The 16,376-nt window shown below is 46.5% G+C and overlaps 1 protein-coding gene across 2 annotated transcripts in view; it reads left to right on the top strand.

Annotated features, from left to right (window-relative positions):
- The first annotated feature begins 12,228 nt into the window (after positions 1-12,228).
- The window catches only part of CPPED1 (calcineurin like phosphoesterase domain containing 1), a 131,527-nt gene continuing 127,379 nt past the window's right edge, over positions 12,229-16,376 (top strand). Inside the window, exon 1 of one of the 2 annotated variants that reach the window (XM_040230698.1) lies at positions 12,229-12,447. In XM_040230698.1, the coding sequence (XP_040086632.1) occupies positions 12,378-12,447 (70 nt within the window). In that variant the 5' untranslated portion in view covers positions 12,229-12,377. The remainder of the gene's footprint in view (positions 12,448-16,376) is intronic. The other variant, XM_040230705.1, reaches the window with a different exon arrangement.

Here is a 16,376-nt window from a genome sequence, read left to right as displayed (position 1 = left end):
TTCCCTGGGTGGTGGATTCTAACTTGTAACCAGGCTTGAGGACCACTCACCAAGACAAACATGGTCAGAGAAAGAATTCCAGAATCGTGCTGTTGGAGTGACTTTAGATACAGTCATTATTTCTCCAGAACATTAGCTCCATCCATAAAAAACTAGGCTAGAACTTTGGAATGATAAAAACTGTAAGACTTGTCAGATTCAAACCTGTGTGTAGTTGATCCTTCCTGTGTGAAACAAAGCATTGTTATGACGTTAGCACACACAGGATTTGCTTTCAATTAAACAATCCCCAGCAGGGCAAACATAGACAAATAGAATAAAGGCAGAAGAAGGGTCAGGTGTGTCTATAGAGTTTTCCAATGAAATCAATGGCTTTCAATTTGGTCCTGAACCCCCAAAGGTAGAACCGTCAGCCAGAGAGGGCCAGGAATCAACTGCAGTTACTTTGCCTAAACACAGGACAGAGTAAAGAAAGCACGATGCAAGAGGTAGGCGCTGAAGCCTGTAGCATTTTGTTGTTGTCATTCATCGTGAACTGACCCAATACCAAGGCACGTGGGAAAACTGAGTGGAATTTGAAATTTGCCCTCAAGACTCTTAGCATTAGTAAGTGCAAGAAGCATGCATCCATGCTAAGTCGCTTCAGTAATGTCCAACTTTTTGAGACCCCATGGACTGTAGCCCACTAGGCTCTTATGTCCATGGGATTCTCCAGGCAAAAATGCTGGAGTGGGTTGCCATGCCCTCCTCCAGGGGATCTTCCTGACCCAGGGATAGAACCCTCATCTCCTGAAGCTCCTGCATTGACAGGAGGGTTCTTTACTACTAGAGCCAACTCAATTCAATTCAGCTGATTGACTGGGGGCTTCCTATGTGTCAAGTTCGATTCTGGACATCAGTATGTTCCGTGCAGCTTATACTTCTGCAAGGAGCTTACATTGCACACTAAATGTACAATTTAGTTGAGAGGATTGGAGATTGTAGCAGAACTCATTCTTGTTGAGAAAGGGAAAAAATGATCTTTCACAACCCAAAGTGAGTAATGATAAAATATTTAAATGCTTCAGGAAGCTGAGTTCTATATTCAGATAAAGAAATGAAGACTGGAAGTTAAGAGTAAGTCCCTACGTGTGTACCCCAATTTCATCGCAGCACTGTTTACAATAGCCAGGACATGGAACCAACCTAGATGTCCATCGGCAGATGAATGGATAAGAAAGCTGTGGTACACAGACACAATGGAATATTACTCGGCCATTAAAAAGAATACATTTGACTCAGTTCTAATGAGGTGGATGAAACTGGAGCCTATTATACAGAGTGAAGTAAGTCAGAAAGAAAAACACCAATACAGTATACTAATGCATATGTAAGGAATGTAAAAAGATGGTAACGATAACCCTGTATGCGAGACAGCAAAAGAGACACAGATGTATAGAACAGTCTTTTGGACTCTGTGGGGGAGGGAGAGGGTGGGATGATCTGAGCGAATAGCGTTGAAACATGTATATTATCATATGTGAAACAGATCACCAGTCCAGGTTTGATGCATGAGACAGGGTGCTCGGGGCTGGTGCACTGGGATGACCCTGAGGGATGGGATGGGGAGGGAGGTGGAGTTGGGGGGGTTCAGGATGGAGAACACATGTACACCCTTGGCTGATTCATGTCAATGTATAGCAAAAACCACTACAATATTGTAAAGTAATTAGCCTCCAATTAAATTTTTTTAAAAAAGAGTAAGTCCCTACAGTCATGCCAAGTATTTTTTTCAGTATTTACTTATGTGGCTGAGTCGGGTCTCAGTTGTGGCACGAGGAATCTTCGCTGCATCACGCAGGATCTTCTGTTGTGGTGCACGAACTCTCCAGTTGTGGCTCGCGGGCTCAGTAGTTGCAGCGCACAGGTTTAGTTGCCCTGCAGGATGTGGGATCTTAGTTCCCCGACCAGGGATTGAACCCACATCCCCTTCATTGAAAGGTGGATTCGTAATCATTGGACCACCAGGGAAGTCCTGAAGGGATGGTTTTTGTGCTCCAACTCTCCATTCCACATCCTGAATGCCAGGAAGCCTTGCCCCAGTGCACAAGAAGCCCAAGTGTGCTGTTATGCTGGGAGGTCTTTAATTGCTTATATGAAATAATACTGATGACAATAATAATACACAATTTATTGAGCAATTTTTATGTGTCATAACATATACTTTAAGTAATCCATGTTCTGAAATCTTGTCAATACTTCTGTAGGTAGACGTGATTATCCTCACTTATGGGGTGAGGAAAACAAACCTCAGAGATGTTAAGTGACTTACGTAATGGCACAGAGCTAGTAAGTGAAATGTGCCAGCGTGCATGCCCAGTAATGTCTGACTCTTAGTGAGCCCAGAGACTGTAGCCTGCCAGGCTCCTCCATCCATGAGATTGTCCAGGCAAGAATACTGGAGTGAGAGGAATAAGTGTGGTTAAATTCATGTCATGTGACTGGCCAGCCTAGCCTCTAAATGAGTACCTCCTGGGGACATAAGTTTTCAAAGGTTTAAGAAACTTAAAATCAAATGGTAAGCAACAGGGAGGCTTTGTACGCATCTAAGGAGTACCCAGCAGACATGGAAATTGACCACAGGAAGCCGAAAGAGGGTGGAAAGAGGATTCCTGGCTTTGCTACTTTTGGTAAACGATGAGCTGACTCACTAACACCAAGCAGGTTACTTAAGCTTCCTTGAAGCTCTATGATTTTTTTAATATAATATATTATATTTCCTGGAAAATCCCATGGATGGAGGAGCCTGGCAGGCTATATACCATAGGGTTGCAAAGAGTGGGACATGACTGAATGACTTCGCTTTCACTTTTTTCCATGTATACATAAATTATTTATTTTTGGCTGTGCAGCATCTTCATTGCTGTACACAGGCTTTCTCTACTTGCGGTGAGAGGGAGCTACTCTCCAGCTGCAGTGTGCAGGCTTCTCATTGTGGAACACAGGCTGTAGGTGGCTGGGGCTCAGCAGCTCCGCAGCATGTGGAATCTTCCCGGGTCAGGAATCAGACCCACATTTCTTGCACTTGCAGGCGAATTCTTAACCTCTGGACCACTAGGCAAGTCCTGTGATCTTGTTTTTAGCAAAAGGTGGAACTTCATTTTGTTCAAGGAATAAAAGGAGAGAACACGTGTGAAAAGTCTTGAGTGTGAAAAGTGTTAATTGCTCAGTCATGTCCGACTCTTTGTGACCCCATGAACTCTCACCCACCAGGCTCTTCTGTCCATGGAATTCTCCAAGCAAGAATACTGGAGTGGGTAGCCGTGCCCTTCTCCAAGAGATCTTCCCGACCCAGAGATCGAACCTGGTTCTCCCATTTGGTACAAGGATTCTTTACCGTCTGAGCCACCAGGGAAGCCCACTAAATAACAATGCATTTGGATTAGCTGTTAGAAGGGGTAAGGTGGGAGAAAAGGGGCCCATTTTAAAGGGTGGGGAGGGGGGCATCATGATCACTAGCGGATATACTGCTCAGCAGCACACTCCCCTCTGGTCAGTGGAGCTATATACTCTAGGGGTGCCCCCTAACGGGATGGCATGGATCCTTCTGCTGTGACGGGGTCAGTTACTATGGGCATGCTGGTAGGTAAGGTTGACCTTGAGCCCACTTGTCTGCCAGGCTCTGCCTGTGCAGAAACTGCCACCCTGCCTGTGGGCAGGGCTGAGCCCTGGCATGACAAGCTGCACAGCCCAGGGAGTCCCAGGGCTGGTGCCTGCCAGTTGGTGGGAGAGACCAGATTCTGGGCTGGCTGGCTGTGTGACCAGGGGGACCCAGGGCTGGTACTAGGCTGGAAGTGGCTGGGTCCCAGGTCTGCTGACTGCGGGGCCTGCAGTGTCTTGAGACTAATGCTGGCCCACTGGTGGGCAGGTAAGCCCCTGTCACAAAAAGGGAGGACTCCAGAATGGCTCTAGCCATCACCAGTGTCCTGGTAGGACAAGCCCACCCAGATGGCTGCCACCCATGTCTATGTACTTGGGTGGAGTAGGGAGGGGGGCTTCCACTTGCCTGCTGACTCTCAGGGAGGTTCTCCAAGATCAACGAGTAGGTCTGACTCCTTTCAAGTTGCTGTTGGAGCTGGGACTCAAAGCACATGAGATTTTGCATGCTCTCTCTTTCCTACAGTCCTCTGGCTCTCCTGTATGCAAGCCTCACTGGCCTTTAAAGTCAAACACTCTGGGGGCTCATCTTTCTCATGCAGGAACCCCAGACTCAGGAGCCTGATGTGAAGCTAAGACTCCTTACTTCTTGGGAAGAATCTCTGCAGTTGTGATTATCCTGCTGCTTGTGGATTCCCTGCTCAAGCATGGAAGGTCTGGACTGGACCACATCTCCACCCCTCCTACACATCTCGTGTCGCAGGAAGAAGGACCCCTTCCAGTGCACAAGAGTGGGCTCTTGTCTAACACTTGAAAGTGTCATTTACTCCTCACAAAAACCAATGATGCTATCATCATCCATATTTACTTATTTTATTATTATTATTGCCATACTACATGGGTTGCAGGATCTTTTTTTTTCTTTGTTTTTTAAAGAAATGTTGATTTATCTGGCTGTGCTGGGTCTTAGTTGAAGCCTGCAGGATCTTCCGTCTTAGTTGTGACATGCAGGATCTAGTTCCCCAACCAGGGATTGAACTCAGGCCCCTTGCATTGGGAGCATAGTCTTAGCTGCACCAGGATAGTCCCTCAGCCTGCAGGATTTTAGTCTCACAACCAGGGATTGAATCCATGCCGTCTCTGTAGTGAAAGTGCCACATCCTAAGCACTGGCCTGGCAGGGAACCCTCTGATTATCTCCTTTAAGATGACGAACCTGAAGCTCAGAAGAGAGGGCTTCCCGGATGGTGCTAGCAGTAAAGAACCTGCCTGCCAATGCAGGAGACATAAGAGATGTGGGTTCGATCCCTGGCTGGGAAGATCCCCTGGAGCAGGGCATGGCAACCCACTCCACGATTCTTGTCTGGAGAATTTTTCTGGAGAATCCCATAGACAGAGGAGCCTGGCAGGCTACAGTCCATACACTCAGGAAAGAGTCAGACATGACTGAAGTGACTTAGGAGCAGGAAGCTTAGAAAGAGTCAATGACATGCTGAAGGTCACACAGCTGAGAAGGGGACTGAACAGGTCAGCCTGCTGTCCAGGAATATGCTCTTCTTATGCTGCTTGTCTGCCTCTCTTGCCTTCCAGGCAGACAACTGAAAACAAAAGCATATGAGCTAAAAGAGTACAGTCAGGGGAGAGCGGAAGCACAGTGATCAGGGGAGGATGTGGCAGGCAATGCGGCTCAGAGGGTGCTGATCCGAGTGGTGCAGCTGGAGTTATCAGTAAGTGGCACCCACGCAGCTCTGAAGTTACTCGCCATCACTGCCCAAGCTCTACACAGGGTTATCCTACCAAGATAATCATCATCCATTTATTTATCGTGCAACAGCCATTTGAGCTTATGTACTGTCTTGGTGGACAAGACAAAGTAACTGCCCTCATAGACCTTATATTTGAACTGGGAGAGACAACATTAAATCAATAGTTACATCTATAGTTACACATCAACCATGTGTAAGCACATGATAACCAACTGTGCAAAGGGCTATGAAGGTCATGAGCAGAGTGCTATAAAAACAATGAGGGGTAACTAGGTGGTCCAGTTGTAAAGACTCCGAGCTTCCACTGCCGGGGTACTGGTTGGAACTGAGATCCTGCTACAGGCCATGAGACGAGACCAAAAACAATTTTTAAACTTGAAGAGTGTGTACAAGTGTGTAGGGTAAGGCTTCACTGTGGTCAAATGTGATTTAAGAGAGGTCTTGGTATTTGAATGGGCAGATACACTGTAAACAGGAGGAACCACAGAGGCAAAGAGAGAAATAGATTTGCATATTTGAGGAACTGAAATTAGTCACCTCACAATTAGTGGGTGAGAAGTAGGCTCGTGTTGCATCTCCCAGGGCCTTGAGGCGTCTGTTAGGATTCTTGATCCTCATTTATCAATTCATTCCTCCAACAGCTCCTGAGAATTTTCTGCTGGACCAGGCCATAGGCAGTGAACAGGGTTTCCCTGGAGGCTCAGAGGGTAAAGGATCTGCTTGCAGTGTAGGAGACTCAGATTCAACCCCTGGGTCAGGAAGACCCCCTGGAGAAGGGAATGGCTATCCACTCCAGTATTCTTGTCTGGAGAATCCCATGGACGGAGGAGCCTGGCAGACTACAGTTCATGGGGTCGCAAAGAATCAACAGTGACTGAGCTACTAACACTTTCACTTTTTTTTCCAGGAATATAGTGATCAATAATGATTACAATAACAGTGGCCAATATTCTTTCAGTACTTCCCATTTGCTATTAGACCAATTGTTTTAAGCACTTTTCCTCCTAGTACACTTCATCTATTTATTTTTTGGAGTAACATTGATTTACAATCAACTCTAAAGTTGTACATATATCCACTTTTAATTTTAATTTTATTTTAAAATATATATGTGTGTATCTATTTATTTCGTGCCTAACTTTATTTTAAATTTTTTAAAATTTATTTTTATTTATTTGTCTGTACTGGGTGTTAGTTGTGGCACTCAGGATATTCAGTCTTCACTGAGGCATGCATAATCCTCTTGTCACAGCGTGTGGAATATGTCTCCAACCAGGGACTGAACCTGGCCACCTGCACTGGAAGCTCAGAGTCTTAGTCACAGGACCACCAGAGAAATCATTTTTAGATTTCCTTCCCATTTAGTTCTCTACAGAGCACTGAGTAGAGTTCCCTGTGCTATACACTAGTAATAGTTCTCATTAGTTATCTAGTTTATATATAGTAGTGTGTATATGAGGCTTCCCTGGTGGCTCAGTGGTAAAAAATCTGCCTGCAATGTAGAAGACCTGGTTTTGATCCCTGGGTTGAGAGGATTTCCTGGAGGAGGGCATGGCAACCCACTCCAGTATTTTTACCTGGAGAATTCCATGGAAAGAGGAGCCTGGCAGGCTACAGTCCATGGTAGTCAATCCCAGTCTTCCAACTCATCCCACCTCCCCCCCGCTCCTTGAGGGGAAAACATAAGTTTGTTTTCTACTTCTGTGATTCTATTTCTCTTTTGAAAATAAGTTCAGCTGTACCATTTTTGTTTTAAGCACTTCGATGTACCAACTCATTTAAGCCTCCAAGCAATCCTATGACCAAGATAGTACTGTCAACTTAAAAATTAGCCACAACCTAAAAGTTGAGAGTTACGTTTTATACAGTGGGAATTTTTAGGACTTCCAGCCCGAGAGACAGCATCTCAAGTGACCCTGAGAGAACTACTCCGAGGAAGCAAAGGGAAGAGCCAGGTTATACAGACGTTTTACAACAAACGGCTGGTAGTCTGAACATCAAAAGATTATTGTTAATTAAAGGAAGCCAGATATCCCAAGTTAAGGAATTTAATACTTTTCTATATATGGGAAGATGTAAGAGTCTGGGGCTCACTGAAAGCATTTCTTTCATATGTATCTCAGCTACTGGGGGGGGCAGTCTCCTGTGTGTTTTCACATCCTGAGCTCCTCTGGGGCTCACTGTATTGGGTGGCTGTGGTCCTGATGGCTGCTGTTCACAGGTATTCTTTTCTTTCCTGAGTGCCCTTAGGACTCAGGAACTCACATTGGAGGGCTGCAATCACTGAGGACTGTGACATCCTCATTTACTGATATGGCGGGAAATATTTCATTTCTCTACGGTTTTTCCAGTAGTCATGTATGGATGTGAGTTGGACTATAAAGAAGGCTGAGTGCTGAAGAATTGAGGCTTTTGCACTGTGGTGTTGGAAAAGACTCTTGAGAGTCCCTTGGACTGCAACGAGATCCAACCAGTCCACCCTAGAGGAAATCAGTCCTGAATGCTCATTGGAAGGATTGATGCTGAAGCTGAAGCTCCAATACTTTGGCCACCTGATGAGAAGAACCGACTCATTGGAAAAGACCCTGATGGTGGGAAAGATTGAAGGTGGGAGGAGAAGGGGATGACAGAGGATGAGATGGTTGGATGGCATCACTGACTCAATGGACATGAATGTGAGCAAGCTCCAGAAGTTGGTAATGGGCAGGGAAGCCCGATGTGCTGCAGTGCATGGGGTTGCAAAAAGTCAGACACAACTGAGTGACTGAACTGAACTGAACTCCGTTTCTCACTACAATTGTTTCTGCTTGACAGAGGGCTTCCCTGGTGGGTCAGATGGTAAAGAGTCTACATGCAATGTGGGAGACCAGGGTTCAATCCCTGGGTCAGGAAGATCCTCTGGACAAGGAAATGACAATTCCTTCAGTGTTCTTGACTGGAAAATTCCATGGACAGAGGAGCCTGGTGGGCTACAGCCCATGGGGTTGCAAAGAGTTTGACACAACTGAGTGACTAACACTTTCACTTTAATGAAATTGAGGCCTGGAGAAACTAAGTAATTTGCAAGCTCATACAACCAAAGTGGGCTTCCCTGGTAGCTCAGCTGGTAAAGAATCCGCCTGCAATGCAAGAGACCCTGGTTTGATTTCTGGGTGAGGAAGATCCCTTGGAGAAGGGATAGGCTACCCACTCCACTATTCTTGGACTTCCCTGGTAGCTCAGACTGTAAAGAACCCGCCAGCAATGTGGGAGACCTGGGTTCAATCCCTGGGCTGAGAAGATCCCCTGGAGGAGGGCATGGCAACCCACTTCAGTATTGTTGCATGGAGAATCCCATGGACAGAGGAGCCTGGTGGGCTAGAGTCCATGGGGTCACAAAGAATCAGACACGACTCAGCGACGAAGCACAGCACAGCCAGCGAGTCTGACTCTAGAACTTATATTCTTAACTGCCATCATTTACTACCTCTTGTCCAAGATTAAATGGCAACCCACTCCAGTATTCTTGCCTGGAGAATCCCAGGGATGGGGGAGCCTGGCAGGCTGCCGTCTATGGGGTCACACAGAGTCGGACACGACTGAAGTGACTTAGCAGCAGCAGCAGCAGTCCACGATTAGGGAGCAGTTGCCCTGGTCATTTCAGCCATCCAAACAATGCTTCAGATGTAGGTAGCTAGTTAAAAGAATTTCCAATCTTGTCATGTCATAAGAACTCCTAGGGAGTTAGAAGCAGTCCCCTTTTCTGGAGATTTAGACTCAGTAGTGAAACTGAGCTGTGTCACTCAGCCCCTGGGGGCTCCTGGACATAAAAGCCTCTCTTAAAATTTTTTTAAATTTTATTTATTTTTGGCTGCACTGGGTCTTTGTTGCTGCACACAAGCTTTCTCTAGTTGCAACGTGTGGGCTATAGAGCATGCAGGCTTCAGTAGCTGTGGCTCATGAGCCCAACTGTCCTGTGGCATGTAGAATCTTCCTATAACAGGGACCAAAACTGTGTCCCCTGAATTGGCTGGCAGATTCTTAACCACTGGACTGCCAGGGAAGTCCACAAAAGTCTTTCTGTGTCCCCCATTTCTTGGTTACAGGAAATAGGCTTCATTCACGCCTCCATGACCTTTGCTGAGTTCCAGTTCAGTTCAGTTCAGTCACTCAGTCATGTCCAGCTCTTTGAGACCCCATGGACTGCAGCATGCCAAGCCTGCTTGTCCATTACCAACTCCCATAGATTACTCAAACTCATGTCCATTGAGTTGGTGATGTCATCCAACCATCTCATCCTCTGTCATCCCCTTCTTCTCCCGCCTTCCATCTTTCCCACCATCAGGGTCTTTTCCAATGAGTCGGTTCTTCTCATCAGGTGGCCAAAGTATTGGAGCTTCAGCTTCAGCATCAATCCTTCCAATGAACATTCAGAACTGATTTCCTTTAGGATGGACTGGTTGGATCTCCTTGCAGTCCAAGGGACTCTCAAGAGTCTTTTCCAACACCACAGTGCAAAAGCATCAATTCTTCAGCACTCAGCCTTCTTCATAGTCCAACTCTCACATCCGTACATGACCACTGGAAAAACCATAGCCTTGACTAGATGGACCTTTGTTGGCAAAGTAATGTCTCTGCTTTTTAATATGCTGTCTAGGTTGGTCATAGGTTTTCTTCCAAGGAGCAAGCGTCTTTTAATTTCATGGCTGCAGTCACCATCTGCAGTGATTTTGGAGCCCAGAAAAATAAAGTTAGCCACTGTTTCCACTGTTTCCCCATCTATTTGCCACAAAGTGATGGGACTGGATGCCATGATCTTAGTTTTCGGAATGTTGAGTTCCAGTGGGCAGGTCCAAATAGTTGCTAATCAGTGAGGGGGCGGGGAGGTGGGATGGATGCAGAGACAAGGAAGGAACAGTCAAGAAACAGTAGTGCAGCCTTGGGGCAGGGTCCTGGCTCCCCTTCAAGGGATGCACACAGCAATATCCTTGAGTTGTTTTGCAGATTCCGCAATCCCTACCCGGTGGAATATGTTAACTGCCTGTTGCCCACAAGCATGTAGACCCTAGACCAGTAGGAACCAGGAGGTTGACCGTGCTGACTTCAAGTTGCCTCCCCACCATCAGAAGAATTTTCATGAGCTGATCACACACTCCTCTTTGAACCATTCCTATAAAACTTCTCACTACCCCTTCTAGGTCTTGACACACAGTTTTGAGGACATTAGCCCACTGTGGCCCTCTTTGCCCAACAAAGCAATAAAGCTCTTTTTTCCTACTTTACTCCAAACTCTATCTCCAAGACACAATTCGGTGATGTGGTACAGAGGCCGAATTTCAGGTACAGCAGCTCCAGTCTGGAATTTGTATCTTTAGCAGGTTTGACAAACGCTGGCTTAGTAGTTCATTTTAATGTTTTTTTTTTTTTTTTTTGCTGGACAGATACTAGTACAGGTGGGCGGCTGTCTCACTACTTTCCTGGGTGTGTGTCACCTTGTGCATACCATTTCATCTTTCTGGGCATCAGTTTCCTCTTTTGATAAATGCAGCAAATGACATCACCATCCCCTGAGGTTTTTGTGTGGATTAAGTGAGCTGGTGCAAAGTGCTTAACAATCCCAGATGCTTAATGATGGGTGATGACAGTAATGTGTCACTAAGCAAGGACTCTTGTGTCCATGGTGCAGAAAGCGAAACTCTGACACTGGGTGTTTGCAGCAAAGTAGAGTTTATTTGTAGGGGGTAGCAGCTCATGCTCAAAAGACACAAATAAACTGATGGCTTTCTAGCAAGGGTTTTTAAAAGATAGTGTTAGGCAAGAGTGTCTAGAATGCTTATAGACTTTCTTTTGATTGGTTGGTGGGGTAACAGGGTGATCTTTCTGAAATTTTAACCTTCTGGTTCCAACCAGTCTGGAGTCTTGTGCTTGTGGTCAGCACGTAGTCACCACCCTCCACCTGAGTTGGGGGTGGGGGGTGTCTTCATATACATCAGATTGTTTATCTACATTCCTACAGAATCTGGTGACTCTCCTGTCTTAATCATTAACTGCTTGAGCCTGCTCTTTGGAACTCAACAGAGGCCTCAGAGGCTAAAGCCTTTTTTTCCCCTACAAATAAACAAGCGGACATGGCAGGGCTATTCTACCCTGAAAGGCCCCAGTCCTGGTTGGTTTCAATCTCCCTTATTCTTTGATAGTCCTCAGTCCTGACAGGAACTAGTGAATAAAAATTTTTAATAGTGAGATTAATCACAATTTGGTAAAAGAACTGTTTTAGGGGGATTTGGTTTCAAATGGAATGATGGTGATGGTGCTGATGACAAGCAAAACTGAAGCTGCTTCAGAATGAAATGTCAGCGATCACAGCAGGTGGCTGGTAGAACGTACTGTCTTATCCCCCAAAGACAGGGCTGGGTCCTTTGGACCAGATAAAATACAAGTCCCCACTTAAACTGCTGTTTCAGATAAACAACTACAAACATTTTAGTACAAGCATCTTGCAAATTACATACGACATACTTATCATTCATTGCTTATCTGAAATTCCAATGTAACTGAGTGTCCTGTAATCTTGGGATTCCCTGGTGGCAATCTTGGGATTCCCTGGTGGCTCAGAGGGTAAAGAACTCGCCTGGAATGCGGGAGACCGGGGTTCAGATTTACTTGTTAAACCTGGAGCCCCCACCTTTAGCGAAGGTCTACCCACATGCCTGAGGCCAAATTCACTCCGTCTGCCCACGCAGGCGACTGGCAAGTGGCCTCCACTCGCCAGGAGTCTCAGTCGATTCCAGAGGGACCGCTCACGCTTCCGCCCCGCTCAGACAGCACTAGTGGCGCCCCGGGCGACCGAGTCCTGCGCGCCCGCCGGCCCCGCCCCGCCCCAAGCAGAGGGCGCAGCCCCCAGCCGGGCAGGCCCCATCCGGCGCTTGGGCAGTTAGGAGTCTCGCAGCTCCTTGCTACTCAGCGGACTCAGTTAAAGCCAAAATACTCGCTAGCCATGTCGGCTGCAGAAGCGGGGGGTGTTTTCCACAGAGCGCGGGGCAGGACCCTGGACTCCTTTTCCTCAGGTACTTCCAGCTGGGGAGTGAGTGGTTTCAGGGCTGCGGAACATTGGGCGCGGGGAACGCTAGGTTGGGATATGCACCTCCAGCCGGACCCGAGTGGGGGCTGCACCCCGGGGGCTGGGGACCGCAATAGCAACCGCACCTCGCGCACGTGGGGCTTCCAGGGGCTCCTGTGAGAGAGGCGTTCGTGGGCTAGGGGTCCGACAGTCATGGAATCTCGTTGGCCTTGACCGAGGTTCTCGGAGAGAAGATAAAAGTGAGGCAGCAAAACATAGTTGATAGCGCGGGCTGTGCAGTTAGACTGGATTTCTAAGTCCTGCCTTGGATACGTGGCTCAGGGAGTGTTAACCTCAGTTTCCTCATCTGTAAAGCGGGAATAAAGCAACGAGGTTCTGTGTGGCACGGGATAAGCGCTGGGTGCACGTGCGATGCGGTTATTTTTATTATGGTTGTTGACCTTGATGTAGATTTGTACTCTGTAATCACGGTTATCTTCTACAATATGAGTCATTCACCCAAATGTTGGCAGTGCCTTCAGAGCTAAGAGAGCGGGGAGGCAGTCAAGTGTTGTGTTCGAGTTACGTGCTTGGACTTTGGAGTTAGCTAATTCGCCTCGCTGTGAGAATGAGTTTGTTAATGCTTACCTCACAGGAGAGAGTTAGCAGGTTCAAAGAATTTTTGTAACCCGGTTCCCGACACAGGCTAAGTGCTGAGTGAATGTTCACTCCGGAGGCCCAAGAGAAACCACTGCTCCTCGTTCCTTGCTCCTCCCTGCGGGTTTTGCTGCGTGGAGTCACCTTCCTTCCCATGAACTCACCGGTTTTTGTCACCCCGGGGAAGTCACCCCAGATGCCCTGTACAATCCGGCTTGTGCTCACCTTTATTACTTCACGCTCGCCATTCTTGCTCAGTTCTGCTTCACTGGGCTTCTTGAACTCCCTATTTTAAAAGGCCAAGTCCTTTCTCTCTGTAGGGCCTGGCTAATAGCTGGCTGATGGGTCTGGCTCTTCCTCAGACCTTCGCACCTTAATTAAAGTTTGATCACTTTCTCAGACAAATTTTCCCTTGGTCACCGTTACTGAAGTAGGTTTATTTTCTGTAACTCTCTGGTCTAAAGTTTTGTTCTTTTATTTTCTGCAACCGTTGGTGGGAGGGTGGGGAAGGAGGCAGGGTTCTGGAAAAGTATATGGGGCCAGGGATCTGGTTGAGGTGGATTTTAAAATACAACCTGTTATAGTGCCTGTTCTCGAAATATTGATTTAATGTGCCTTTTTCATTGTTTTTTGAACCCAAGTTCATGTGTGCGACGCACAGTGAGGCCAAACAAACCAAAATATCAGAGTTTGGAGCAGAGGAGGATTTATTGCAGGGCCAAGCCAGGAGAGCAGGTGACTCATGCTCAAAAGACTCCAGGTCCCTCTGGTTTTCAGGGAAGAGGTTTTGGTTCTTTTTTTAAGTGTTTTTTTTTTTTTTTTTTTTTTTAACTTAATGTGGATGATTTTTTGGCTGGGAGGCATGTGGGATCTCAGCTCCCTGACCAGGGATTGAACCCACATCCCCTGCATTGTAAGGGGGAGTCTTAACCACTGGACTGCTCAGGAAGTCCCTCAGGGAAGAATATTTCAAGGCAACGGTTGGGGAGACAGCTGCAGGGTGAATAACTTTCTTCTGATTGGTTTCTGGTGAGGTAACAGGGTAGGGCTCCAGGAATCTCAGGCCTCAGCCTCTAGCTGTGACCAGTCTGGGGGTTTCACCATGTTAGTTATCATTTTTCACCTGGCGGGTGGGGAGGGCCGCAGAACTCAAAAGACTGGATCAGATTGTTATGTGCCTCCCTTGTAGAGGGACTGGGACTCTGTTTTATCCCGTTACTATTGTTTCTTGACTGTTTTCCCTTCATTTCTGCATTCCCTCAAGTCCCTCATTATTAACCCCTTGAATCTGTTCTTGGGAATTCAGGGAAGGTCTAGGAGACTAAAGCCTTTTCTTCAAACAAGAAATGAGGGACACAGAAAGGCTTTTGTTTTCTTGAGGACCCCTCAAGTTCCTTCTCTGTTTCAATCCAGTGTGAAGTTTTTGAGATTTATCCATGTTGGTATAAGTAGCTCTTTAAGAATTTTCCACAGTTCATTGCTGATTTTCTTGCTGGGCAGTATTCCATTATATAAGCATAGATCAATACTTTAGATACATTCTGTTGCTAGATATTCTGAGGATCTTCCCTTTGCTTTCCAAATCTACACCCTCCCTTCCCCACCAAACTCTAGAAGGTTGACATCCATGGGCTTCATCCATGGGCTCCTTGCCCTTGGGTCTTCTGTTGGGTTGAGACAGTGGGGAGTCCCATTTGGAGACCAGAGGAATTCCCCTGACTTCTCTGTGGAGCTCCCTCTGGCTGCAGTTCAGTCACTCAGTTGTGTCTGACTCTTTGCGACCCCATGGACTCAGCACTACCAGGCTTCCCTGTCCATCACCAACTCCCAGAGCTTGCTCAAACTCATGTCCATCAAGTCGGTGATGCCATCCAACCATCTCATCTTCTGTCGTCCCCTTCTCCTCCCGCCTTCAGTCTTTCCCACCATCAGGGTCTTTACCAGTGAGTTGGCTCTTTATATCAGGTGGCCAAAGGATTGGAGCTTCGGCTTCAGCATCAGTCCTTCCAATGAATATTCAGGACTGATTTCCTTTAGGATGTACTGGTTTGATCTTACAGTCAAAGGGACTGTCAGGAGTCTTCTACAACACCACAGTTCAAAAGCATCAATTCTCTGGCACTCAGCTTTCTTTATAGTCCAGCTCTCACATCCATACATGACTACTGAAAAAACCACAGCTTTGACTAGACAGACCTTTGTCAGTAAAGTAGTGTCTCTGATTTTTAATATGCTGTCTCAGTTGGGCATAGCTTTTATTCCAAGGAACAAGTGTCTTTTAATTTCATGGCTGCAGTCACCATCTACAGTGATTTTGGAGCCCCCCGAAATACAGTCTCTCACTGTTTCCATTGTTTCCCTGTCTATTTGCCATGAAGTGATGGGACCTGATGCTATGATCTTAGTTTTTTGAATGTTGAGTTTTAAGCCAGGTTTTTCACACTTCTCTTTCCCTGGCTGTACTCCCCCTGAAATTCGCTGCTTCTCTCAACATGGTCTTTCTGCTGGAACTCTCGTTTCAGATTTAGGTAACCACTTCCTCCCTCCTTTCAGATGGAGGTCTGCTTTTCTGTATTGGACTACTAAACCATCCTTTGATGTTCTACACTCAACTCATCCCAAATAATCCCCCTTTAAACACTCCTTTAATTGTCATAATTTGAACATGCCAGCTATTTCCTGCAAGGATCCTGATATGATGGATATTCAGTTCTTTCTGTTTTTCACCATTGGTAACTGTTGTTATGAGCATTCTGGTATAAGTCTTGTGGACACACGGGAAAATTTCTCCAAGGTGTCCACCCAGGAGAGCAAAGTTCTGGGTTGCAGAATATGATCTTTCCAGCTTTACTAGATCTTGTCACATTGCCTTCCAGAATACTTGAAGCAACTTATATTCCCACTAGCAGGCTATGAGAGTTCCCTGTGACTCTGCCCTGTCTCTTTTCAGTTCAGGAAGTATTTATTGCAGTCCTACTGCATTCTCTGATATCTTGTGGAGAGTAGGAAAAAGCAAAGCAAGGGAAAGGCAAGGACCCATAATCTAAGCACAAAGCTATGGCACAAAAAATAGGCCACTGCAGTAGGAGTTGGGATTTTAAGCGTTGGTCCTGAGTGTTGGTGAGACTCTTAACATAAATCGGGGAGCAAGGAGGAGGGTCAGGTATGATGGGATTGATTGGGAAGTGGTGGCTTCGAAGTGCTGTGAGGAAATCTGGGGCAACCTGGAGGATGCAGTGTACGGCTGGGGGTGGAGGTGTGAGTGCTGCCATCCCCAGA

Source organism: Oryx dammah, unplaced genomic scaffold, assembly GCF_014754425.2.
Source record: "Oryx dammah isolate SB20612 unplaced genomic scaffold, SCBI_Odam_1.1 HiC_scaffold_2, whole genome shotgun sequence".
In the NCBI taxonomy this organism is placed as follows: domain Eukaryota; kingdom Metazoa; phylum Chordata; class Mammalia; order Artiodactyla; family Bovidae; genus Oryx; species Oryx dammah.
Note: the sequence above shows the minus strand (reverse complement) of the source record. Positions and strands in the feature narration are given on the sequence as shown.